The sequence below is a fragment of the Strix aluco genome, chromosome 20 (genome assembly GCF_031877795.1).
Source record: "Strix aluco isolate bStrAlu1 chromosome 20, bStrAlu1.hap1, whole genome shotgun sequence".
NCBI lineage: Eukaryota > Metazoa > Chordata > Aves > Strigiformes > Strigidae > Strix > Strix aluco.
In genome coordinates, this window is record NC_133950.1 from 15,242,178 (window position 1) to 15,267,187 (window position 25,010).

Below are 25,010 nucleotides of genomic sequence, written 5' to 3' on the forward strand. Positions count from 1 at the left end.
GTGCTCTGTGCCCCCACACTCACCCTCACCTGCTCCTGCGTATTTTAATCTAGCCACATGTGTAATTAAACTCCAGCTGTGCAAAGAGGCGGGTTGTTTAGTTTGGTTTTCTTTTCTCAGGTAAGCCCCCAGTATATTTTTAAAAGCCTGGGTCTGCCCGGAGGACGGTGGGGAGGCCGAGCGGGGCTCGGTGCCTGTTCCCCCGTGCGCCGGCTGATGCCGGTGGGTGCAGGGCAGCGCCGTGCACGGCCACACTCTCTGCTACCGCTGAGAGCGGCTCCTCGCGCGCCCCGGGGCGAGGGAGCCCTTGGCTGGGCAGCCCTTCAGCCTGGGGTGAACGAGAAGATCTCCTTGAACCAGAAGAGCCCTCCTCTGCACACTTGTGTATGTGCAAGCCGGAGCGCGGCACCGCGCTGGTGCCGGCTACACTGCGCTGCTCTGAGGCGCCGGGCTCGAAGACAAGTGCTTCCAGCTATTAAAAAATATAATAAAAGGCAGCAATGCCCAGCTGGAGGACCCCAGGGCAGCTCAGCGTTGCACAGGCTCCTGTCTTCACAGCTTGTTCAACAGAGCAAAATGCTGTGTAGCTCTCGGGGATAACAGCTGCCAGGGGAGGGAAACCGTAAACCTGTGCGCTTGGTGATGAGCGAGAGACAAATCACTTCAAACCGCTTCCCCTCTTCTATTTGTTTTCTCCCAAGTAGTTTAATGAAAAGAGACCTATTTTGCCCCAGGTACCTTTATTTGAAAATTTCCAGCCAGCTCTAATGAAAATTGTGATGTAGCAGCAGCAGGCTCGCAGGAGCTCCTGCGGAGACCAAGGAGGAGACCACCCACCCTGCAGTCCGGCAGGCAGAGCTGGGGGGCCAGAGGAGCGCTGGGCCCCAGGCACCCCTGGGAGACTTGGAGCTTAAGTGCCTTGCTCCCAATCCTCTGGGAAAGCTGCGCTGGATTGGGGATGGGATCCACCTCTTCTCTGCCCCAGTGCCTCAGCCATGCTCCTGTGAGAGCTGTGGGCATCGGGGGGGCTTCAAGTGGAAGAGGCAGCCAGTGAGTCCGTGGGGGAGGTGGGACGGGCTCCCAGTGGTGCATTAACCCCTGTGAGGATGAGGGTGGATAAAAGCCAGGTAAATACCAAACCAGTTTCAGAACCACAGAAATGAGGAGTTTTGCAGCATGGCTGTGGCTGGGAGGCAGGCGTGGGCTCCCTCCCCACCCCCAGTATTAGGGCTCCCCCCACAAGGACTCAATTCACTCGGAGAGGCCGCACGTTCCCGCAGTAATGAGCTCCAGCCCAGCTGTACAAAGCTGCGTGTTGCAGCGAGCATGCGGCCCGGATTCATTACACCCTTTATGTAAGCAGGGGATGGCTGGGGGGGTTCACATATTTGCACAAACAATAAGTACCGTCTTCCTTGTCTTGGCAAACAAGAGCTCCAAGAGGCCTCCACATCCTCCATCTCTTCAAGTGATGGCTGCTTTGTTTCCCCACGATAATTTCATTATTCTGTTTGAATACATTTATATGTTGCTAAGCCACACATAGCAACATGGATCTTGTCTCCATGGCCCAGCCTTCCTCTGATCAATATTGAGTAATTCTGCAACTCTCACCATACTGCGTTAAATAAGATTGGGTTTAAAATAATAAGAAAATTATGAGTCTTTGGGATTCAAAGCCAGTAAAGCACGTGAATGTCACAGGCACCTGGGGAAATGCGGACCCTCCCCATGCCGACCTGCCAGCCCACCCTGCGGTGGGATCCCCGCTGGCGTCCGTGCCACGGTCCTTCCCGAGGGGCAGAGGGAACCTGATGCCCTGACAGAAGGAGGTGCAGCCCGTGCGACATCAACACTCTCTGCCACGATAGCGCTGGTATTTTCATTAAATCCCATTTAAACCTCATTCTTCAGCACTCTCAGAGCTTGGCGCTGTGCGCGGCCGGCTAATTACTGAGCCGGGGGAAGAAGAGGTTTCTCCTTACAGCCCCGGCCCTGTGCACGGAGGCTGCTTTGGCTCCCTGCCCTAAGGACTTTATTTCAGAGACCCCGAAAGCAGCAGGGAGTCCACGGGACGGCGGAGCCGCGCCAGCGACAGGCAGGGCTGGCCCTGCTCCATCCTACGGGCTCCGTCCTACGGCAGGTTTGGGCTGTGCCTTCTCCCAGCATGTACCCAGGAGGGACCCCTGCCCTCCCCTCCCTGCCGATACAGCTGAGATTGTCTCTCTTTTGCTTTAGGTTTCTGAGAAGTTTCTGCGTGACGGGCCCACAACACCGAGGCTCTTCCAACAGCCAGGAGGACGGCAGGTCGGAGGAGCTGGCTTCTGTGCAGAGGGCTGTCCTAGCCCAGGCAGAGCTGTTAGCCCTGCGCTTCTTCCTAGCAGCATGTGCGGACAAAACCAAGGCAGGACTGGGGTGGCGTGGGCTCTCATGGCGCTTCGTCACTGCTGAAGATCGCCCCGCTCCTCCCCAAGGGCAGGCAACCAACAGACAGGTACTTGTCGTGACTCCTGCCCAGCCTGCGTGCCGGCTCAGGGGTCTCCACGGCTCAGGCAGCCTCTGCTGGGGCAGCCAAGCTCGGCCTGGTGCAGCGCTGCAGCCAGCCGCCCCGCGGCACCGCCAGCACCGTGGGGTTGTGTCTGGTGGTTGCTGCTGCCAGTAGCGCTGGTTTTGCTGGGGGACCTGGAACCAGTGGCACGGGAGCAAGCCCTGCTTTGCCCATGGCAGCCCACGCTCCCGTTCCGGCGAGGACGGCACCTTCCCTGGCCCTGGCACACTGCTCTGCTGGGGCAGGGCTGGGGACAGGCTGCGTAGGAAGCACATGCGCTAAGGAAGACAGCAGCTGGCTTCAAGTCTCTTCTAAACCAGCTGACTTCAATAGCATCTTCCGCTGTTTAGGACAAAAATCCTCTCCCTGCTCCTCCCGGGGCTCCCGCCTGGCTGGCGTGGCCCCGCGCCAGCTGGGGTTATGTTTTCTCTCCCTCTGTTCTTTGCATCCAACTGGTTCTCCTGTTACTTCCCTTATGTTTAGAGCACATAAAACATGTTGGTTCTTTTACTGATTATGATGCCAGTAAATGCTGATTTTAAAGGCAACCTCCACTTCTTGTTGCAGTGTGTCCATGGGAAGGGGCTCGTGCTCAGGCGCGGCAACATGCCCTGGCTTTAGGCGGCCAAACGCAGCGGCGGGCGGTTTGCCCGCGGTGCCGGGGTCCAGGGCGCTGCCCGTGCCCGTGTGCTTGCTCCCGCCTTGAGCTGCGTTCTCCGGTCTTGGGCTGGCCAACGTGAATTTACATGTGGTTTGGGAACTGCAGGTCTGTGCTGCTCAGGAGAGCGAGAGCGGGATGCGGACCGTCACTCCGGTTATCCGAGTTGGCCTAGCAGCATCTCCAGCTGCTGGGGTCAGGGAGAGCCAGGGCGTGGGGCATCTCCCAGCACTGAAATACCTACAGACAGGGCATCAAGCCTCTTGAAGAGCTCTGGGCTTTGCGGTGGGTTTTCTCCCAGCCGCAGTGCGTGGCCTCTCGGCCACAGTGACCACCCAGGGCTACGTGAAAAATCCCGTCTAAGCTCATTGCCCATAAATGTTGTCATTTGTGATCTCACTTGAAAAACACACTCAGAGTCGCTATGGCAATTCCCAGCAGCACTTCCAACCAGATTCTGAGTCACCAATGCCTTGAATCACACGGCAGCAGCGACCAGCAGCCGTAGTGTCCCGGTGGCGTTCCCGGTGCGTGCTGGGGCCAAGCACTGCTCTCCTGCGGGGACACCAGGCAGGACACCCCGCCTGCCCGTGGGGAGCCAGGAGCACGGGGGGGCACCAACAGGGAGTGTTAGAAAGACAGTCATAAAGGACAAAGTCTGCCTTTTTAAATGAACTGCAAAATTTATTACAGTGGTTTGCTCCTGACAAGGAAGTTGGTAACCTCCTGCCTGGGAAGGAAGGGTGGGGAGTGGGGAAGGGGAGGGATGAGAGGGAGAAAAGGATGTGAGACAGAGAAAGAGAGAGAGACACTTAAGGACACTTTTCATTGTCTGAAAATAAAACATTTTTTACCTCCCAAACCATTTTCTCCAGTTCTTTAAGTTCACAAAAAGAAGAAGGTGAAACCGAACCACGGACGTCAGGAAGAAAATGCACAAACATGTTGAAAAGCAGAGACAAACATGCTCTTCTGCATCTAACAAGCTTCCACAACCCGCACGGCTCCGGGTGCAGCGTCTGCAGCTCCTCAAGGCACCGGCTCTGCGCAGAGCCGCAGCGGGTGACAGCCCCCTTGAAATGAGGAGCAAACACCCGCCGTGGAAAACAAACCTGAACCAAGGCCAGCAGTGCTGGAGGAGCCCCAGCAGAGCCGGCGGGGTCCGGCCATGGCGGGGGGGCCGTGCTGGGCTGCCCTGCGGTGGGGCAGGAGGAGAGAACAGCATGGCTGAGCCCGAGAGAAAGCGGCAGCGAGAGTCCGGTGTGTCCCAGCTCAGGGGGCTGCAGCCCCCCAGTGCTGCCCAGTCGTGTTGGTGAGCCCCTGTCCTGTGGTGGGAGAGGAACCGACGGCTCTTTGCTTGGGGCTTCGGCACAGCATTTGCTGTCACACAGCAGAGCGCAACAGGGGCGTCTGGGGGCTCAGCCTGGCGTGAAGTGCAGGACAATTTTTATTACTCCTTGCCCACTTGCTTGGGCAGGTAAATGCAGGAGGGGGCTGCAAAGCTCCTCAGCTCCCCTGAGGCCCCAGGCACATGCTGGTGCAGGAGGAGCTCTGGCCTATCTGCAGCCTGGACCCGCTGCTGCCCTGGCACCTGAGCGCAGGGGCTGGACCCTGCAGCTCGCTCCTGCCTGGTGGCTCTGCCACCATCACCTGCGGGCAGGAAGGGGACAGGATCCATCCCTGGCCCTGTCCTGCCCCTTGGCTGTTCTTCAGGCACTGCCTGGACATGGCTGATGGCCGGAGCGAGGCAGGACCTGCACTGCCCGGGGCCACCAGCCCGGGGCCACCCTGTTCTCGCGCTTCGGGAACCAGCTCGGTTCATGGTGCCGATGCCACCTGGGCACTGTGACCTGCAAAGCTGTCCAGCCGTGGGGCATTGTGCTGGCACCGAGGGCACAGCAGCAGGGCCACGGGCCCAAAGTGTCCCAGGGACAGTCCCCTGCACCAGCTACCAAATTGCTTAGAGCCTTTGCAGCAAAGCTCTGACATCCCGGAGACGTGCTGACTATGGATCCCTGTGGGCTCCAGGCACTGCAGCTGCCATGGGCTGCAAAGCCGCGGCTGCTGCCTCCAGCACCAGCGAATGCTGAGAGAACAAATCTCAGTCGAGGGCTCAGCACTGCCCATCCCTGCCTGCCCTCGCTTGGCCGGGGCAGCGGCGGGACGCAGAGCAGGCAGCAATGCTGCAGGGAGCCAGGAGTGGGGACCCCGGCACGTGCACCTTGGGGTCCCAGCATGGCTGTGTGGGGCTGACACCTCCAGCCCCAGCCCTGCCATTCTGCTGGGCTCCTGCAGAGACCTTCTGCCTCCCTGCCGGTGCCTGGGGACACCCCGACCGCTGCAAAACCACAACCTCGGGGGGTTCACCTCACCTCTCCCCTGCCCTGTGCACGAGGGGCCCTGAGACATGGGGCAGGGTTGGGGGAGGGATGGCAGCGGTGAAGAAACAGCTGGTAGGGACAGCAGGAGAGAAGCATAAATAGGAGAAAAGCCGGGACAGGCTTTACCCTTCCTTCACACTGCAGAGCCGAGTTGGGCAGGCGACCAGTTGGGCACTGCGTGTGCAGAGGAGCCAGGGGTCAGTGCTGCCGATGGGGCAGCCAAGCCCAGGGCCCCACGGCCATGAACCGTCCTTACTGTGTATTAAAATAAACCATCTGGGACTTTTCCAATAGCACAGGTCAAATAGCATCACTGAGAAAGGCGGGGTGGGGAGGTGGTGCTGGCCCCCCCAGCACGCGTCCTGCCCCCGCTGCGCTGCTGGCAGCACCAGGGCTCCGCCAGGTCCGTGCTGGCGGCCGTGCTCAAGTCCGCTTGGCGTGCAGCATCTCAATGAGGAGGTTGTTGCAGGGCACCTCCCCGCTCAGGTGCTTGTGGTAGAGATACTCCTCCGCCTGCATGCTCAGCGCCCGGACCTCCGCCAGCCGCAGCAGCAGCTGGCGAAACTTGTCCGTGGAGTGGGGGTAGTGGCAGACCGTGTACTCCAGCAGCGCCGCGTTGGCCTTCTCCTGAGCGTCCTTAGCCAGCGTGTGGTTCTCCAGGTACTTCACATCTGCAAGGGAGGAGGAGGAGGATGATGGGGAAATGGGGCCAAACCCACGTGTCCGCCCTATCTGTGCTGTGCTGCGCCAGGAGGGACCCACACTCCTGTGACAACACACCTTGTGCATGAAAACAGAGCACAGGAGGGGTCCTGTGCCCTGTCCCTGCCTGGCCATGGGCTCCCCAGCCCTACCCTGCCTCCCGGGTCTCCCCCATGCTGAAGACAGACACCCAAACCCCCCAGCAGCAGGAGGGCTGGTGCCCCCCGTCCTCGCTGCCCAGGAAACTGCAAAACCAAAAACGTGTTCCAGCTGCGCCCACGCACAGGGAGCCATTGCCATCAGCCCTCTTTAATTCCTGAAGGTCAAGGAAGCGGCTGAATTAATTCCCCGTTAAACCTGGCCTTTCCAGTGTGGCAACCGGGCTCCCCAGCCTGGAAACCCTAATCCTCTGTGCCTCGCCAGGGTCGCAGCAGCTCCCCCCTCACCCTGCTGCCAGTTCTGCTGCCTGCAGGGTGGGGAGCAGCGCAGCAGGCAGCGGCACCGAGGTGCAGGCAGGGTCTGGCAGCCCAGAGGCCACTGCCACCCCGATGGCAGCGCTGCAGGAGCTGGGGCACACACAGCCCCAGGGCAGAGATTGTCCCTGGGCACCAGCCACGGCAGGAGGGTGGCTGCAGGGACAACCCAGGCTGGCAGGTCAGGGTTTCTCCAGGCTTTTGGGGCAGCCTAAGTTGGGGTCTGTCCTCTGAGGATACTGCCTCGGTGCTCGGGTCGCCACGAGTGCTCCGTGAAGGAAGAACCGATTTTTAATCTGCGCGGCATGTCGTTAAACCAGCCCCGCACGCAGCTCTCAGTGGCTCTGCCCCATCAGCCGGCTGCAGCGATGGCATCTCAGTGCCTGCCCGCAGGAGCCCTTGCTGCAAACCCCGGCACCGAGCCCATTTGGGGCCCGTTTGGGGCAAGTGGATTTAGTAGATTTACTGCACGGCACGGAGGCACCCAGCAGTGCTGCGCTTGGTAACGGCGCTGCCGGCTCTGCTGCCCGCCTCCAGCCACTGGTGCACAGCCAGGTTTGTTCTGGCAGCCTGGACACATCCCCACCACGGGCTGGGAACAGGGAAATCAGGGCATGGGTACTGGCCAAGGCGACTGGGAGTTTGGGGGGGTATTTCTGGTTTTCATCCCAAAAAGCAGGGAGCTGAAAGCAGCTGTACCCAGAGGGCTGAGCAGCTCTCGGGAGGGCAAAGCGCGGTGCCAGTGACGGAGGTGCCTGGGCAGGAGGGAGCAGACAGGCACTGAGTGGGGGTGCCCATGGTGCCCCCCACTACCTGGCTCTCCTTGGGGGGCCACGGCACCCAGCGCTGCTCCAGCCCAGCAAAGCTGGGACTCCCCGGCCTGTGCTCGGGCAGAGCCCAGGGAGCAGAGGCACAGCGTGGGGGGGCTGGGGGACCCCTGGGGACACACAGCCCCCAGCCATGCCCACGGCCGGGCCGGGCACTCTGCGGCGGCGCAGGCACAGAGCACTGCGGGTCGTGCCAAGATGCACTTTATCAGATCACCCTTCCCTTTTCACTCCTGCGGCACATTTGCTCCTATTGTGGCCGTCTCCCTTCTACCCGGGTTGTTGTTATGAAATCTCTTTATCTGCATAAGGTTATTGTGCATGTCATTAAAAAAAAAGAAGTTATATTGATAAATGTCAAATCTATCCCCTGAGTTGGCTCAACAATAGCTAGTTCTACTCGATGAACTCACCTGGTTCTCTGAAAGACCCTATTCACTGTTTAATTGAATATTTGAATAATCTTTTCATTCCTGCAAGGAATAAAGAATGTTGTCCAAATAACATTGACTCACTTCATTTAGAGACACTGCAGCAGTTGCAAAGACTGTCCTGTGACAAAGCCTCCCATCACACATACAGATATGCCTGGGATTATTTCTATGCCCTCAAGTGTTCTTCCTATTCACAGCTCCTTTTGTTTGGGAGAAGCTGCTGATAAATTGCAAACGCTTAAGGGAATGTGGGCTATAAAAGCCTCTCTTCCTCCCCTCCCCAAGAGTAGCTGCTTCATGAATGTAAGTCATGAAATCGAATGATAGGTCAATCCATTAAGGCTCTATTAAGCCCTTCTGTAGAACAAAGCTAACCTGTGCCGTCCTCATAAATATTGCTATTTTGAGAAGCCCTAATTTTAATTAAATCTCTTTACCTGCTCAGGAGAGAAATCTATTTAGAACTCAAATGGCAGCTCTTGTGAGCGGGGCTTGGCTTTGACTGTGCTGTGGCAGAGTGGTAAATGTGGAAATTCTCTTGTTAAAGGCAATTACATCCTGCACATAATACACAATCCCATCCTCTACAGCTGAGCCTGCGAAGGGCAAATTACTCCAAGTGAGCTCTGCAGTATGGAGAGAAAAAGTTGAATTTGGGGCAAAATGATGTATGGGAAAATACAGCTATTCGATTCCACGCCCTCCCGGAAAGCTGCTGCTCCGGGGAAGCGGAACCGCAGCCACGACTGGCACAAGCAGCCGCGGCCGCTGGCGCTGGCTGTGCTCTGGGGAGATGCTGCTCCTGTTTGTGTGCCGGGGGGCAGCAAGGGTACGTGGGGCCCTCCCTGTGCTGAGCCTGTGGGGCAACAGCCAGGGAAGGTCCTGGCTCAGGCACGAGCCCCACCAGCTCCTTTATTTCACAGCCCGGGCACTGTTTGTGCCACACCTTATCACTGCTTGAACAGCAAATCTTCATATCTAATTTCTCTGGATTTCAAAACAGCTCTAGAGGAAAAGAAAGCCACAGGACGGGACGGCAGCACGGCTCCCGCGCCCCGACACCCACCCTGCCCAGGCCCCTCGGGCACCCGCAGCCGCCGGACCAGCCTACTAATGGGGACATATCCCCAGCACATCCCAGTCAAACCAGTGGCTCCTGCAGACCGTACTGGGCCCCTGGGATGGGGGAGTGGATTCCCACTGCCTGCAGAGTGTCAGGGCTCCCACTTAACCCATTAACCCAGTGGCAGCGCTGCTCGTGGAGCGGGCTGGCTCCTCAGCAGCAGTGGCATATGGTGATATGAACTCTCCCTTGAGCACAAACCACCAAACACACAGCAGGGCCCATACGGCGCAGAGTGCTGCTGCACTTGGCAATGAGGCCCAGAGCCACTGGCAGGACACCCCTGGATGGGACCCCACAGATGCTGAAGTGCAAACACAGACCGAGGCATTGGGACAGGGACGGGGATGAGTTGGGATGGGGATGGGGATGGAGACAGGGCTGGCCCAGGCTGGGCTCAGCATTCCGGCTCAGCACCAGCACCCGGCTGCTGCAGCGACCCAAACACAGGTTTCCCTGGGGAAATGCCGGTCTCTGCCCCATCCGGGTGCACGCAATTCGCAGCAGCCCGTCGAGGTGTGGGAAGAGAAGCAGCCGCGGTGCCAGAGGTGTGAGCCAGGAGCGCAGCAGCCAGCTGAGACCCTCGCAGGCCCTGCCATCGTCCTCGTGCCGGGAGGTGAGATCTCCCACCGGGACGGGGCCGAGGGGAAGGTGTCAGCACCAGTAATGAAGGCAGCTGGGCAGCCTGGGGTCCCCGGGTGCTCAGCACCACCCACAGCCACACCACCCCCCTGAGGGCTGAGATGGCTCCCGTGGGACTGCGATGGGCACCCCTGTCTCGGGGAGATGCCTGTGGGGAAAGGAGGCACATCCCTGGCCGAGGCAGATGGGGAGATGCTCCCTGCAGGGCAGCAGCTTGGCCAGGGCGGGAGAGGGGCAGGAGCAGGGCAGGATTGGGGCAGGATTGGGGCAGGAGCAGGGCAGGGGCAGGGGCAGGGCAGGGGCAGGGCACAGTCAGGGCAGGATTGGGGCAGGAGCAGGGCACCTCAGGGCACAATCAAGGCATAATCAGGCCAGGATCAGGGCAAGAGCAGGGCACAATCAGGGAGAGCAGCTGTGCAGCCCCGGGGACGTTGCGGGCTCTGGCAGCAGAGCCTGTGGCTCCCGCGTATTTTGTCTAGGTGAGGCGGGACTGTGCGAGGCGGCTGCCTGGGCCTGACCGCAGGCTCCGGGGCTGAGCCCAACCCAGAGCCACACACAGCCCTTGCCCACTGCACGGGCCCTCTGACGCAAATCCCAGCAGATAGGTCCGTCCCCAGCTGCCGCCTCCGTCAACACGCCTGTTTTGCCGCGGCCATATCAGCCGGTTGTTTCCCTGCCCGGTGCGACGGCTGAGCCACCAAAACAGGCTCCGCTTGGCTAACAGGGTGGCAACGTCCCCCGCGGCTGGAGGCAGAGCCCGGCCCCGCAGCGGGGGATATTTCGGACCCCCTGGCAAGGTGGAGAAGCCGGCAGGTCCCAACTGCTCTTTAAAAGCCCCTTCATCGCTGCTGGACCCTGGGCTGCGTGTGCTCCCTCCGGCTCCGCTCCCACCCCCCGACACCCCACAACAGCCTGGCCGTGACCCCGAGCGTGGCTGCCCGTCCCCTCCGGCGGCACTCACCGAGGCTGAAGAGGATGAGGAACTTAAGGCAGACGAACTCCTGCCGGTCCACCTGGAGCGAGTGCAAGTGCAGGACGAGCTCCTGCGCCCGCAGCACCAGAGTGTTCAGGATGGAGCCAGCCTGGGCCGCGATGGCCGACATGTCCACCTGTGGGGACGGGGACAGCATCAGCCGTGGTGGCCCCGGTCCACCCCAAAGCCGCTGCAGGGGACCCCATGCACCAGCCCAGAGTGCTGACCGAGAATTAGGGGTGTCAAAACAAAGGCTGAGGGGTGAAACGGGAACCCCATTTCTCCAGAGGCGCCCTTTGCAGGGTGGTGGCATCACAGGCACCTACATCTCCAAAAACCACCCCCAGAGAGGGAAGGGGCCCCTTCTCACGTCCCACCTCTGCAAATACAGGTGTGACTGCTGATCTTTCCGTGGAAAACTTTCCTCCAGAACCAGGAGCTGGATGGCAGGATGGGATGGGACAGAATGTGATGGGATGGGACAGAACATGATGGGATGGGATGTGATGGGATGGGACCTTATGCACAAGCAGTCCCATAGCACAGCAAAAACAACTCGTCCCCCCCTTCCAGCCCCACCACCCAGCCCCCACCTCCACGCCGTGGTCTCTGTGGGTCAGCACTCACCTCCTGGCCGGTGACGAGCAGCACGCTGTGCTCCTTGCCGTGCTGCAGCTGCCGGTAGACGTGGTCAAACACCAGCAGCTCGCTCCAGCAGTTCTGCAGCAGCTTCATCTGGTCCCCCACCTGAAAGACACCCAGAGCCGCGCCGCTGACACCCATCATGCCGGGACACGGCCATGGGGGCAGGTGGTGTCCGCACCAGTTTGTTCCCAGCTGGCAGGAGGGGGCTTCCAGCCCCGCAGCTTCGCATTTGAGGGGCAGCTCCATGCTCCAGCCCTGTGGTACTGATGGCTCACACTCACACCATCAGCCACGATGGCATGTTGCCACATTAGCGTGGACCTGGGCAGGATTCACCCCCATCTGTGCCTCACCCTGAACACAACAGAAAGGGGGTTTCTAGGAGACTGTCATCAGTGTGAAAAAAAACCCCTATTTTCACTGCTCAAGTGCCCAGAGGTAGAGCAGCGAGTCCAGTCATCAGCGCCGCTGCATGAAGCAGAGAGAGGATGAGGCCTTCTGTCACCAGGATGGTCAATGCCTTGGCACAGCCGTGGCATCAACATGACGTGTGGAGACAGGACAAACCCCTGCCTCCCCCTAAGAGCCCTGGTGACCTGATCCACGGAGACTTGCCCAGCCCCAGGTCTGCTCTGTGCATGCGTTTGCTCACCAGCCCATCGCGGGGGGTGCAGGGAGCATCACCCCCCTCCCTCAGGAACCCAGCTCCTCCAGGTGGGATGGGACTTATTCCTCCAGGACTTTGTCCCTGATCCTCGCAGCCTGGCAAAAGCCCCATTTTTTTAAGAACCTGAAACCTTCCTCACCACCGCTACCTGCAGAACATTCCCCAAAGTCCCCCCCACACATTTACACGTGGAAATTGCAGTCTGACTGTGAACAACCTCCTAGCAAGGAGATGCTGCGTCTGATTAATGAAACACTAATTGCAAAGCCCTGCCCTGTCTCCTGGTTCCCACGTCCTCCCCGCTGGTGTGTAACTGGGCTGGATGTTGTGCCCCACTTCATTTCACCTCCAGCATCCCATGCGTCTCCTCCAGCCCTCTCCCTCTGTGCTGGGGAGGAGGAGAGGATGGCAAACCCCACACCCACGGCACTGGTTAGTGCCTATAGGGAGGGTTGCAACCTCCAGCACCCCACAGCCGGGCTGCACCCTCAGGCTCGTTGCCCCACGCATGGCACCCACCCCGCGCCCCGCAGACGGACCCAGCCCAGCAGCGGGGGCCCCTCGGGAGGGCAGCGAGAGCTGGAGCTGCACCCCCAGCACAGGGGACCCCGGGCTGGAGGAGAGGAGACGGGCTGCATGGCTGTGCAAGGCTTTGAAGCAGCTCAGTGTGTTTCGGTGGCACTTGCTGGCTCTTATCAGCACAGGTTTTCCCCCACCAGGCACAACCTCCCTGAAGAGCACAGAAATCTTTAACAAAATGACCGCTGGCCGCGTCCCGGGGTGGGAGGGAACACACAGCTGCTGCACAAAAGGCCCTGTGTCTCCAGGCAGCCCCTCTGGATACTTTAAAATGGAAGAAGACAGTATCCAGCCTTGCCTCCCTGCCTGGGATGGCAGGTTTGGGCAGGGGGGCAGCACAGCACAGCCGTGGGGGAGCTGCCAGCCATGGGGCATCGCCGCGCCCTGCTGCCCTGCCCACACAGCAGCACACACATGATCACATGCACGTTTGCATGTGTGCTGGTGTGTACATGCAGGCACAGGTTTGAGTGTCCACAACCATGCTTTCAAACAAATGCCTGCAGTTGCCTCTGGCGAGACACTCAACCCAGGACACAAACTGCAAAGACCCCCAGAGGCCTCGCGGGAAAGCCGCTGGGCTGCCGGCGGTGCCAGGGATGGGCAGGATGAGCTGCCAGCACCAACGGCTGCATTGGGCAAAACCAAGAGTCCTGCCAGGCCCCCGTGCCCAGAGTTGTGGTGGGACGCGGGGCACGCTGTCATCCTGGCTCGCGGAGCAGGCACGCAGCACGCCGCTGCCTTCCTCACCGCCCCGCCAAGAACCACCGCAGGCTTCGTCCCCTCGGCGCTGCTCACCGTGGGACCCCAACTCCTTTCTGCAAAACACTGAACCCCCACCCTGCCCGGAGCCCCCCTCTCCTGCAAGGCTGATCTAGGGGAAGGGCTGGGGGTTATCAGTAATACTTCCCCGCAGAGCAAATTCAGCGCCAGCAGGAGAGCTCTGCAGTGCCATTGTGCTCGCTGCCTTTAATAGAAGGAAGACAGATGCAGTATCACCGGACTGGATAATACCCTCATTTTGCTGAAGAGGCTGCAATAAACCAGTGCTGGGAGATTGCAAAAGGAATAGAAGTCAGATGAGAAAGAGCTTTATGGTCTTGGAGCCCAGCACTCCCCGCGAGCCACCGGGATTTGTTTCTCAAGTGCGGTGGGTGGTCAGAGCTGGACGCGCAGCAGCGCGGGGAGGGAGATGCGGCGCAGCAGGCAGCGACAGCGGCTGGGGCTGCGGTGCCTGCGCCTGCCCGACGGCACAAAACCCACCTGCAGAGAGGTGCAAGGGGACTGCCAAGGCCACATCACCTAAACCAGCAATGGAGCCATGGCACATGGCCCTATAGTTCAGCTGCTGAACAAAGAACTGGGGAAAAGCTCATTCTGCTTCAAAACAAAATGGAGATTTTCTGCGTTCGTGTTGACCTCCGCCCCAAGGCGAGTGGCTGGCTGTGACCGTGGCCAACCCTCGCAGGGAGCCGGGCTCCCGGCACAGCAGCACGCTGCCAGCCCAGCCCGGCCGGTGCTGAGCTCCTCGCGCCGGCTGAGTCGCAGCCTTGTTTTGGAAGCTCCTTCCTGTGCCTCATTCCTGAGCGGGAGGAGCTCCGGAAGGGACAGACTGAAGGTTTAGCCCTGAAAATGGTTTTAAAAAATTCAGCTTTCCCAAAAGGAAGCATTTCAACAATTTTGAAATCTTCTTCCTTTAAAAATCACTAATCAGCTTCTCCCATGGGTTCAGCTCCCTCGGCAGAGCACCTCCCTGCATCCCGTCCCACTGCGGGCAACGGACCTACATGGCCACAGAGAGGGGGGCATGTGGTTGGGAGTGTGACGGGACGGGCTGGGGTCTCTGGGGGCCAGACAGGGCTCTGGGACATCTCCAGGGACCCCAGCACCAAACTGGGTGTCCCTGTGCCCCGGGCTGGGGTGGCAGCGGGCATCAGCCCAGCGGGCATCCCCCGGCCAGGCGGCATGCATGCACTCTCACCTTTAAAAGCTAACCAAACAGTCTTTCTCTTTAATGTCAAGGCTTTTCAACAGACTGTTTTATCAAGAACCTGATGCAAGCTGTCTTTAAGATTTTTTTTTTTTTAAAGCAAGCATTTAACCCATTCACAAAACATGGCAGCAAAACCCTCCCCATGCAGGGAGAGCATTCCCCTGCCTCTGGCCACTGAAAGCACCTTGCTGCTGAACGCCTGCAACCCACAGAAAAATGCATTTCCCTGCAGCAAATGGGCTGGGAGCGAGGCCTGGAGGGCACGAGGGTGTGCAGAGGCACGGCCAGCGCTGCTGGGCTGCAGGACCCTCGAGCCGATATAGTTTTAAACCTCCTGCAGCCCTCATTGTGGGTTCATAGGCACAAGGTGAGGAAGCCCCTGGGAGGGTTGGGACTCCCCAAAATGTGCCCAGGCACCCCAGCACCTCAGCACCCCAAAACCAAACCCCGTGGGGACGGCACAGCCCCGCTGTGTTCACTGCTCCCTGTGTGGCTGGTCCTGGGCATCCCCTGCCTCAGGTGCCACCGCCTGCTCTCCCCCATCTCGGCAGAGCTGTGAAGCAGATGGACACACCAGCAGCCCCGCTTTGCTGAGTGGGTCCCCAGACATCAATCCCTGGCCTCTCACCACCCAGCCTCGGCACGCCGCGCGCACGAGGAACTCTTGGATGACCCCAGGGATGCTCCCCAGGCCTCCTCCCAGATCCCTGGTGCAGGATTTGTCCCAGCAGCAGCCGTGCGGGTGCACGGCACACGCCAGCACCCCGAGTCTCAGCCCGGGCAATTACCGGGTGCGAGCAGGACCCGTCACCTCGGCTACCGACAAGTGTGAAAGTGGATTACCATCTGCCAGCCACCGCAATCGAAATCCCACACAAGTCTAAGGTGTTAATGGCCAACGCAGGTCCCCATCCCCCTGCCCAGATACCACTGCGATGGGCATCTTAAAGCAAAAAAACCCACCAAGACCAGTGTGGCAAGGCCAGGATCTCGTCTCCCTGCTGGCAGGGCACGCTGCTGTGGCACAGGCTACTGCTTTTTGCCAGAGCTGGCAGGCAACAAGGCTGCGTGGGCATCGTGCTTCTGCATGTGTGTACCGGCAGCGAGGGCAGGGCTGTGCCAGCCGGGACGCCAGCAGGCAGGGAAAGCCATCACTTTTCCCCCAGTGCATAGGATGCTAAATATTGCGGCAGCATCCACGACCAGAAGGAGATTTTAAATCTGCCAAAAACGCTCTGGCTGTTGGCCAGGAGATGGGGTCAAGATGACCCACGCATGCTAAAGGCAGAGAAGCAACTGACTGCAAATAGGCTCCGTCGTGGCTGCGAGATCTCTAACGAGAAGCAAGGGAAAGCAGCCCAGCAGAACAGCCCCAGCGACCCGCAGGTACCCCTTGGTCCGTGGGAACGGTGCTGCCCTCAGTGCGTGTCCCCCCCACCACTGGTGCCTGCCTGTGGATGGCTTTGCCCCACAGTGAGGAGGGGATCGGCATCGGCCCATCTCCCCGTGGCCGTGCCGTGCCCCAGGGACCCACCGCACACCCAGCCCAGCCTGGCCTTCAGGCTGAAACCACGGCAATTTGTTTAACATTCCTGGCTGCTCATCCCAATCTAAAGGTCACCTCACCCCTGTGTGCACGATATTTCTATGGACGTATGGCAGTAACACCTATATAAACCAGGCTGTGCAAGATACATGTGTATAAACCAAACTGAAACCAGACACAATGAGAGTGTGCAAGCGTGCGTGTGTATGCACATCTCTCTGTCTGTCTCTCTCCATATATATATAAAAAAATTACATCTGAAAGGACAAAGTTGCCTGAGACTCATGACCCAACAAAATATATTTCACCCCCGGCCCATATTTTTCTTCCTGAAGAGGTGCTGCAAATCTTCCCTCAGTCCTGACACATCTCATCTAGACTCAGTTAAAGTTCGTATTTATGGGCGTCAGCGCTGACCTCTTCCACCTCCGCCCGCGCGGCCTCGCGCCGTGGCTGCCTGGCCGGCCCTCGATAAACAAGCGGGCCCCCAAATCCCCCTCTGCCGCGCGGCATTATTAGTCTTGCCTCCGAAGGCCAGCGCAGTCCGTAATTCTCTGCCTGGTGACACGAGATGAACACCGCGACATCAGTCTCCCCGGCGGATTGGCATGGGGACCCTCGTTTGTCAGTGGCAGACTGACAGAATTACTGGCCCTTAAATGAAACGATATATCTGGGAAGTTAAATCTGTTTTCAATCTGACTGCCCCGCGCCTGCGGGCAGACGTGGCGTGTGAGCCGATGTCAAGAGGCCATTAGCCCATCTCCCCCCTCCTTCCCAGGGCGCAGCGGTGGAGCCGGGGGGGCTCTCCCCAATGCCCCCCACCCCAGCCACCCCGCTGGGCAGAGACGGCAAAGCACCTGGTCTGCCTCTGCCCATCGCCAGGCTGCTAGCGTGGGAATGGGAATGGGAATGGGAATGGGAATGGGAATGGGAATGGGGACAAGAGCAGTCAGCTCCAGGGGGACCTGCTCCCGCTCTCCCTGGGCAGGGAGAAGGGCATGTCCTGGCCAGCAAGAGCCGGGTGTCCCTGTGCCCCCGAGGGTTTGCTCCCTCCTCTCCAGGCTCCCTGCGAGGCCAGGGGGAGAAGCCAGCTGTCTGCAAAACAGCCCCGCGGCAGGAGCATGTGGGTGCTGGGAGCCTTCAGGCAGGGGACACCATGCAGGGGGTCACCTGCCTGCACCCCCTCCCTGCTTGGCATCATCCCGGCGTGACGCCCTGGAGCGATGTCCCAGCACAGTGCCCTTCCAGCCTGGATCCCCACACCGGCCTCAGCCACAGCCCTTCCCCATTTGGGAACGGGGTCCCCCACCTTCCCACAGACGTTCCCAGGGCTGCTGACACCCCCTGCTCCGAGGAGCCCTGAGCACCCGGCGGGGACTGCCTGCGTGACGGCCATTGATCGCTCAGATCGCGATTTTACTCCGTGCTAGCGAGCTTTAGGGTAGAGCCATAAACTCTGCACTAGCAGGAGTTCATTTACCGCCCCGGCAGCTGTTTGTTTTTATGTGCCGGGCAGGAGCAGCAATGGGGTTTTGGGAGCTGCAGACCTATTCCTGCTTCCCAACAGCTTCTCTCCACAGGCCCGAGGGAAAGCCCCCGCCCTGCGCCAGAGAGGACGCGCTGTGCCGGGTGGGTGGTGGGCAGCCCCGGCACCATTTCAGTGGGGGGACACGCAGAGAGAGGGGCCCAGGCACCACAGCCCCATGCCCAGGGCTCAGACCTGCCCGGTCACCCCGTGCACCGGGAGGGAGCCAAGGCCAGGCACAGCCACATGTTCTCACACTCTCTCTGGAGCCAGGGTGGGACGTTGGTGTCCTGCGGTCCCTGGCCCCGTGAGACACTGAGGATCTGCCCCACACTCATGGGATGACGGCAAAAGGCACGAGCCCCCCGGGGTAGCAGGATGGACGGGGACGCCCAACCGAGCTGCCATCCCTGGGCACTGCACCCCCGTGTCCTGGGCACAGCAGGGGACATGTCCCGCTCCCGGCAGGACACCGGTGGCCCTGCCCAGGTGAGGCCTCTGGCACTGCTGTCCCCCCCAGAGCCCCATGGGAGGAGGAGCGCCCGCTGACGCGGATTCACACGGAAACAGCCTATTTTGGTGGCGCAATCAGGCTGACAATGGAGCTACAAGGCTACGCGGCAATGCAGCCGGGAGCTGAATTTACACTGTTTACAATATCTCCTGCAAAACAACAACCACCCTGTTCCCAAAATCCAGGCTGGACGCTGATATGATTGAAATAAGCCCGACCCACCCCCACAATGCCGCTTCCTGACACTGTTCTGGCAGCCAGGGGCTATTTTGAGCCACAAGGCTCTGCCACACTCGGCCCCATGGCACCCTGTGGGGTGGGCACAGGGAAGAACCTGGCCCTGTCCCGGGGCAGGGTCCCCATGGCCCCGTGGGAGGAAGAGGATTTCGGCCAGAGCCAGGTAGCACAGCCACACACTGGAAGCACGGGAAGGCACCCGGGTCTCCCAGACAGCCCGGGATGTGGCTCTCTGGGTTTTGGCCACATTGCAAAATTTTGTCTCCCATTTTTGCACCAGTTTGGGATCCTAAGTCAGCCCAGGATATGAATGGAAAACAACTGAAATTTTGGCAAGGTTTGCACAGTGGCAGAGGCTGCTCCCCCCGCTGCTAATCCACCCCTTAGCCCCAGTAAGTATTTGGTGGGATTTGCAAGAGGGGGTGGCTCAGCTCGGGGGGGATCAGCTCCACGTCCCCCAGCCCGGCACGCTCACGGGCTGCCGGCAGCAGAAGCGGCTCCGGAGGAGGCTTGGTGGTGTCCCCCACCCCGGCCAGCCCTGCCCCGGCTGCCTGGTGCTAATAGGCACCCACCTGACAGCATCGATTTTCCTCCTAAAGGCGGAGGAGAGAATTGTCTCAACTATAATTCCTCAATGCTACATTTTTCAATTATATCTTGAGCTTGACACCGCAGTCACTCTGCCGGCGATTGCTTCCACACCTGCCCCCGCCGTGATGAATCTGAAATCATTAGCCCCATGGCGACAGCGGGAATCGCTCCGGCGATGCAGCCGGGCCCCGGTGCCACCAGCCCTGACGCACGGGGAGCCGGGAGCGGGATGGGGACGCACCAGCAGATCTGCAGTGGGGCTCGTGCCCACTGGTGTTGCCCCGTCCTCACGGCATTTCAACCCCAACCCTGCCTGCCTCTCATTGCCCGTCCAGCGCAGCATCCCTCCCCCCTGCCCAGGCTCCTACCTCCAGCTCCTTGAAGAAGATGCAGCTCCGTGCCCACTCTACGATGGCAAAGAGGGTCTGGTCAGCCATCTTGCACATGAGGCCGAAGGTGCTGAGCTTCTCATGCCGGCCTTTGCCTTGCTCTTGCTGCAGGCAGGCCAGTATCCGCGCCTTCACCTGGGCCTCGTCGGGCTCCAGCTGCAGCAGCTTCAGGATGACCTCAGGGATGTCGGGAGGGGAGTTGCTGGGGTAGGTCTCTGGGTACATGTAGGCGGACATGGACTCGTGCGCATTTGTGTAGTGGTCCGGGTACTCGGACTTGATGGTGCGGTTGGGGAAGGAGGAGTAGTGGTAGCCGGCGAGCGGCACGTGGCTGGGCACAGTCATTCCTAGGGAGGGCGTCCCGTAGGGGCTGCGCTCGTAGTCGCCGGGCGTCAGGGCGGCAGGGTTGGGCGGCAAGGTCTTGGACATGGTGTGGATGCTGTGGATGGTGGAGGACAGGCTGTAGTCGTTCTGCACCGGGGACATGATCTGAGGCACTGTCTCCAGCTTGAAGCCGTTGGCACGGATCAGAGCTTTCTTCTGCTGCTTTAAGGCACGGTCCCGCTTGTACATGGGTCCAAACTTGTTCCTCCCTCCGCGCATCCGATCTGCACGCACAGCTGGGGGGCAGAGAGAGGGCAGAGGCTGCCGTGAATCTGCCCAGAGGGAGACCAGTGCTTCCACGCCACACGGAGAAAATAATGGGGGGAGGATTTAGTGGCCAAACAGGGCTCTGGGGCACCAGGGAGACCTTCCCAGAAAGCTGCCATCAGGCTGTGCCGCTCCCAGCCCAGCCACGGACATGGCATGGCAGGTTCTGGTGCCTGGCCCTGGCTCTGGCCTTGCTGCTCTTGCCTCAGAGCCTCGGGAATTGCAGGAAAGGAAGAGACATTTGGCTTCAACTGCAAAATGGACTGGGGGATAAAGCAGCTTGCATCCCTCACAGGTTGAGGGGGCAGCCCATGAAGTCCGGGCAGACAAGGGGGCTCGACACCCACTTTCATTTTTACGACCCCTGACTCTAGACCAGCCCTGGGATTTCCTTCTTTCTGCAGAGCCTGGGACCCCATGGCCCCCTCAAGAGCCCGGTTCACCCTCATCCAGGCTGCACGTGCTTCTTTCCTGCAAATCTCTGCCCCTCTCACGGGCAGCATGGCTGGCAGGTCCCTCTGGGCACACTGCACCCTGCAACAGGGCTGCGCCAGCTTTCGGGCAGGGTCCTGCCCATCCCTGCCGGGTGTGACTACGGCCGAGGGGCTCTGCCGGAGCGTCCCACCGGCACAGTCACTCTGACGACCCCACCGCAATCTCCTGGCTGGAGAGAAGCAGATGTTCCCTCCGAAGCCCGAAGAAACCCAAGAATGTGTCAGCACGCGAGGGAGCAGGTGCTTCTCTGCAGCCCGAGCTCGTCCCCCTGCACCACCCCGCTGCGCTCTCGGGGGCTGCTGCCCTCGGCCCACCCTTGGAAGAGCCTCGGCTTGCTGGAAGCTGGGAGCTGGCGGGTGGTGCAGAGGGATGGAAGGGATCACGCCAGCAAGCACAGCCCGTGGACTGAGCATCAAAAGGAAAAAAACCCTCTGCTAGTTTGCGTCCCTGCTGACAGCAGGCGGGTCTTGCTTTTTTGTCTCAGCTGTTCCCTCTGCCTCTCTTTCCCCTACTTCTCCTGGGGGCCGCTGGAAGCGCAGCCAGCCCCCCCGGAGAGCCAAGCCACCTCCCAAACTCTCCCCAGGCAGGCTGGAAATGCGGGAGCGTCGCCGGGAGCAGCAGCATTTCCAGGGCGAGCAGGAATGTGCTCCCAGGGGAGCCGCCCTGCGCTTCCTCCCTCATTCTTTATTCATGAAAACAGCATCTCGCTGGGAGCACGGCCGCCAGGGCATCCTCAGAGGCGAGGGGTGCTGGGCCCCCCCCCATTCCTGAAAGCCTGCCTGCAGGCCTCTGGGCAACAGACAGCTGCCCCGGGGCAGTGCCTAACTTCAGGGGTACAAGGGGGGGTGGCAGCAGCGTGGTACCCCCACCGCGATCCCGAGCTGGCACGGGCAGGTCTGGCACCCCCAGCCACACACCGCGGTGACGCCAGCACACAGCGAAAGCCCAGCTCTCCCACCCCCCTAAAGGAACGTGTTCCCAGCACCGTTCGAGGCCAGGCCCAGCAGTGCCCAGGGATCGCATCCCAAGTGGACCCCCGTGACCCCGGGCAAGGGTGCACAGGCATGGGGCTCCCTGCTGGTGCTGCCTGCACCCCCCCCACAGAGCGAGAGGTGCCCCCAGCTCAGTCTCACAAACCCTCCCCAGGCGACCGCTAGCCCACCTCCCTCCCTCTCCAGGCAGGAACACAAAGGGAGAAGAGGCCTTTGAATTCCCTCCTGCTCCGCTTTTCCTGCCGTTTGTGCCTCACTGGGGATTGGGAACAACTTGCCGTTTGCCGAGTCCCAGCTGGCTGCCGGGAAGCGACCGATGCGCCCCGACCTCCGGGGCAAGGGGGCCCGAGTGGAGCCGCTCAGGAAGCGCCTGCACCCCCCGCACCCCCCCGACAAAACCATCTGCAGGCGGACCCTGAGCCACGCAGCCGGGGTGCAGCCGGCCAGCACGGCGGCAGGAGCGGGCCCCCCGCGCTCCCCTTCCCTCGCTCCCTGCCTCGCCTGCCCTTGCCCCAGCACAGAGCCCTAGCCGAGCTCTGCCCAGCTCTCTCCCTGCCCGGGCAGGGGCTTGGGGGGTGCTCGGGGGTGCCCTGGGGTGCGGGCAGGCTTGGGCCAGGGCTATGCTGCTCTCCCCCGCCAGGCTTCGCTGCAGCATCCCTTCAGGCTCTTCGAGGGGGGCCTGTGTCAACACTGTGTCCCCAAAATCAATCAGCTGGGGCTGGCTTTTGCCCCACGGAGCCGGAGGCTCACCTTCAAAACGTCGCCTCGCATTCCCTGCCTGAAAATATCAGGAACTGGGGAAAGGTGGGCTCCGGTTTTTACCACAAAAGAGACAGTCCCACAGAAATATCACCCTCCGCCGGGTGATTCCCCCCCGCCGCGGCTGCCTGGCTGCAGGGCTCTGCTAAGGAGCCAACAGCAAGAAAATAAGCAAAAAAAAGGCTGTTTGGGAGGAGCAGCCTTTCGATCCCTCAGCTGCTGCCCTCCCAGGCTGCGGGACCAGGGGAGCTCCACGGTGAGCAAGACAAAAACCACTGAAAAAAGGCAAACAGCCTGTGTCTGTCCCCCCCAGCCAGCCCAGGCACTGCCCCTGCCTGCCTGCCCCCGGACCCCCCAGCCCCCAAATCCTCTTTCAGCCCCAGTCAAAACTGCCAGAGAATGCACGGATTGATCTAGGGCACCAGTAACTCCAGTCCAGGAAGGAGAGTGAAACTGGGATCTGTTTGGAGACGGGGCTGGAAGCCGGCCCACGCTGGGAGTTTGCAGGGGCTGATTTTGCAGCTCGATGTTGTGTCTTACTCCTGCGCCTCTGCTCGCAGGCTCCCAGCCCGCTCCTGGGAGCGAGCGGCCGCGCTGCGAGAACACGAGAACACGCAGTTCTTTGTGATTAACCCGCACCCTGCCCCGAGCCTCCGGCTGGCCGAGCCAGGTGAGGGGTCCCGGCCACGCATCGGCCACTTTCCTCCGCTGCAAAACATAAACGAGTTCAGGGGAAAAGAGCAGGGGGGGCGGCTGATTCTGACTGGGGGGGCTCCTTTCTGCAGCTGCTTTTGCTCTGCAGTCACTCACCAGCGATCTGTCCCCCCAAATGTATTTTGTTGGCCAGTGCTAAGCGCTGCAGAAACCGCGACACACGACTCGGGGATGTTGGGGCCCGACTCTGATGTCTCAATCGGGATCGACTTCTCTGACATGAGGGAGGTGGCGGCCGTGTGAGCTGTAATTGAGCTCCCCGAGAGTCAGACAGCCCAGAAATCTGTTATACTAAATGTCACCGAGAGGAAAAATATAATTCGTGGTGGGTCTGCAGCAGTTTTATTGCGAGTCCCATCGTTTTTAATGTTTTCCTTAAGTCTCGGCTTCTGGAATTATGTGCTTAAGGAAAACAATAATTTCTACGCTATTTCCCAGCCGTTCTGCCAGCAAAGAAAATCCTGGAAAGTTGAAGCCGTAGCGGCCAAATGCCCCGGGGAAACAAAACAAAAACAAAAAAGGGAAAAGCAGGAGGCGACGTGAAAAAACGAATTTTTTTTTAACTTGGGAGGGAAAAACGGAATCGAAGCGGCCGCGGGAATTACCGGCCCGGGGGCGCGGCGGGGACAGCGCGACCGCCGCCGGGGGAACCGCGCAGCCCCGCGCAGCCCCGCGCAGCCCCGCCGCAGCCGCGGAGCCCGGCCGTGTCCTACCTTCCAGGCGCATCCCCACGGTGAGGCACTTCTGGAAGCGGCAGTAGGGGCAGCGCTTGCGCTGGGTCTTGTCGATCTTGCAGTTCTGGCTCTCGGTGCAGGTGTAGTGCTTGTTGTTCTGCACCGTGCGCTTGAAGAAGCCCTGCGGCGGCGGCGGGCGGCGATGCGGAGGGCACCGGCACCCCGGCATCCCGGCACCGGGACCCCCGCATCCCGGCACCCCGGCATCCCGACACCCCGGCAGCCCGGCCCCGGGACCCCCGGCCCCGGCAGCCCGTCCCCGCGTCCCGCTTCCGTCGGAGGCTCCCGCCGCCCCCCGCCGCGATCGGGGCTCCCGTCCCGCCGCCGAGCGCGAATCCGCCGCTAACGAAAACGGGCGAGGAGCTGCCCGCGGCCCCCGCAGAGCCCCCTCCCCGCTCCCCGCACCGCCCCGGGCCCCTCTTCCCCGTGCAGCGATCCCCGCGCAGCCCCGGTCCGTCTCCCCGGTCCCCGCACAGCCCCGGTCCGTTGCCCCGGCCCCGGTCCCGTCTCCCCGGTGCCCGCACGGCCCCGGCCGGTCCCTACCTTGCAGCTCTCGCAGGTGAGCAGCCCGTAGTGGTACCCGGAGACCTTGTCCCCGCAGACCGGACAGAGCTCGTCCAGGTCCTCATCATAGGAATAGTCCATCCCCCCGGGCCCTGCTGCGGGACGAGCCGGCGGGTCAGCGGGACGGGGCGGCGGGGGCCGGGGCCGGGGACGGGGCGGGCGAGCGGCCCCCAGCCCCTGCGCGGGGTGCGGAGCGGGAGCGGAGCGCGGCGGAGACCGAGCGGCAGGTGCCGGAGCCGGAGCCCTTTATAGCGCCTGGAAGAGCATCTCCATGTTGGTGCGGGCGAGCGGCCACCCCCCCGGGGGCTGGGGGACCTCCTCTGGGGAGAGCGGGCGGCTCACGGCGCCGGGGACGGGGTGGGGGCGGAGGGACCTGCGGGGACACCCACGGGGACACGGGAGACGCGCTCTGCCGCGGCCCGGCAGGCCCCGGTGGGCAGCGGGAGCGGCCCCCCCCAACACCTCGGGCCGGCAGCTCCCGGGGGCAAAAAGGCAACCGGGGCCGAGTGCCCGGGGGCAGCTCCCGCCGCGGGGGAAGCTGCTCGGCCAGGCCTCGGCAGCACCGGGGAGCCCAGGGGCTGGCCGGGCACGGGGCACCTCTCTGCGGGAAAGGGCCCCAGACCCTCCCCACTCCCCTCCCGGGGCTGGCAG

The 25,010-nt window shown here is 61.2% G+C and overlaps 1 protein-coding gene across 1 annotated transcript; it reads right to left on the bottom strand.

The window, feature by feature from the left end:
• Positions 1-6,010: 6,010 nt before the first annotated feature.
• On the bottom strand, positions 6,011-24,440 carry NR5A1 (nuclear receptor subfamily 5 group A member 1). The gene is made up of 6 exons (XM_074846215.1): positions 24,339-24,440; positions 23,775-23,916; positions 19,430-20,070; positions 11,389-11,508; positions 10,750-10,897; positions 6,011-6,258 (listed from the first exon to the last, which is right to left on the bottom strand). Exons 1-6 carry the CDS (start codon positions 24,438-24,440, stop codon positions 6,011-6,013), a joined length of 1,401 nt encoding a protein of 466 aa, XP_074702316.1.
• Positions 24,441-25,010: the final 570 nt, after the last annotated feature.

Bases quoted from the DNA above. Each gene is read 5' to 3' on its own strand.
- NR5A1 (XM_074846215.1), bottom strand. From the start codon at position 24,440: ATGGACTATTCCTATGATGAGGACCTGGACGAGCTCTGTCCGGTCTGC. The intron at 11,509-19,429 runs GTAGGAGCCTGG...GGTGTCTTTCAG, and splicing joins TCTTCTTCAAGGAGCTGGAG to GTGGGGGACCAGATGAAGCT. The intron at 10,898-11,388 runs GTGAGTGCTGAC...CCGTCCCCACAG, and splicing joins TGCTCGTCACCGGCCAGGAG to GTGGACATGTCGGCCATCGC.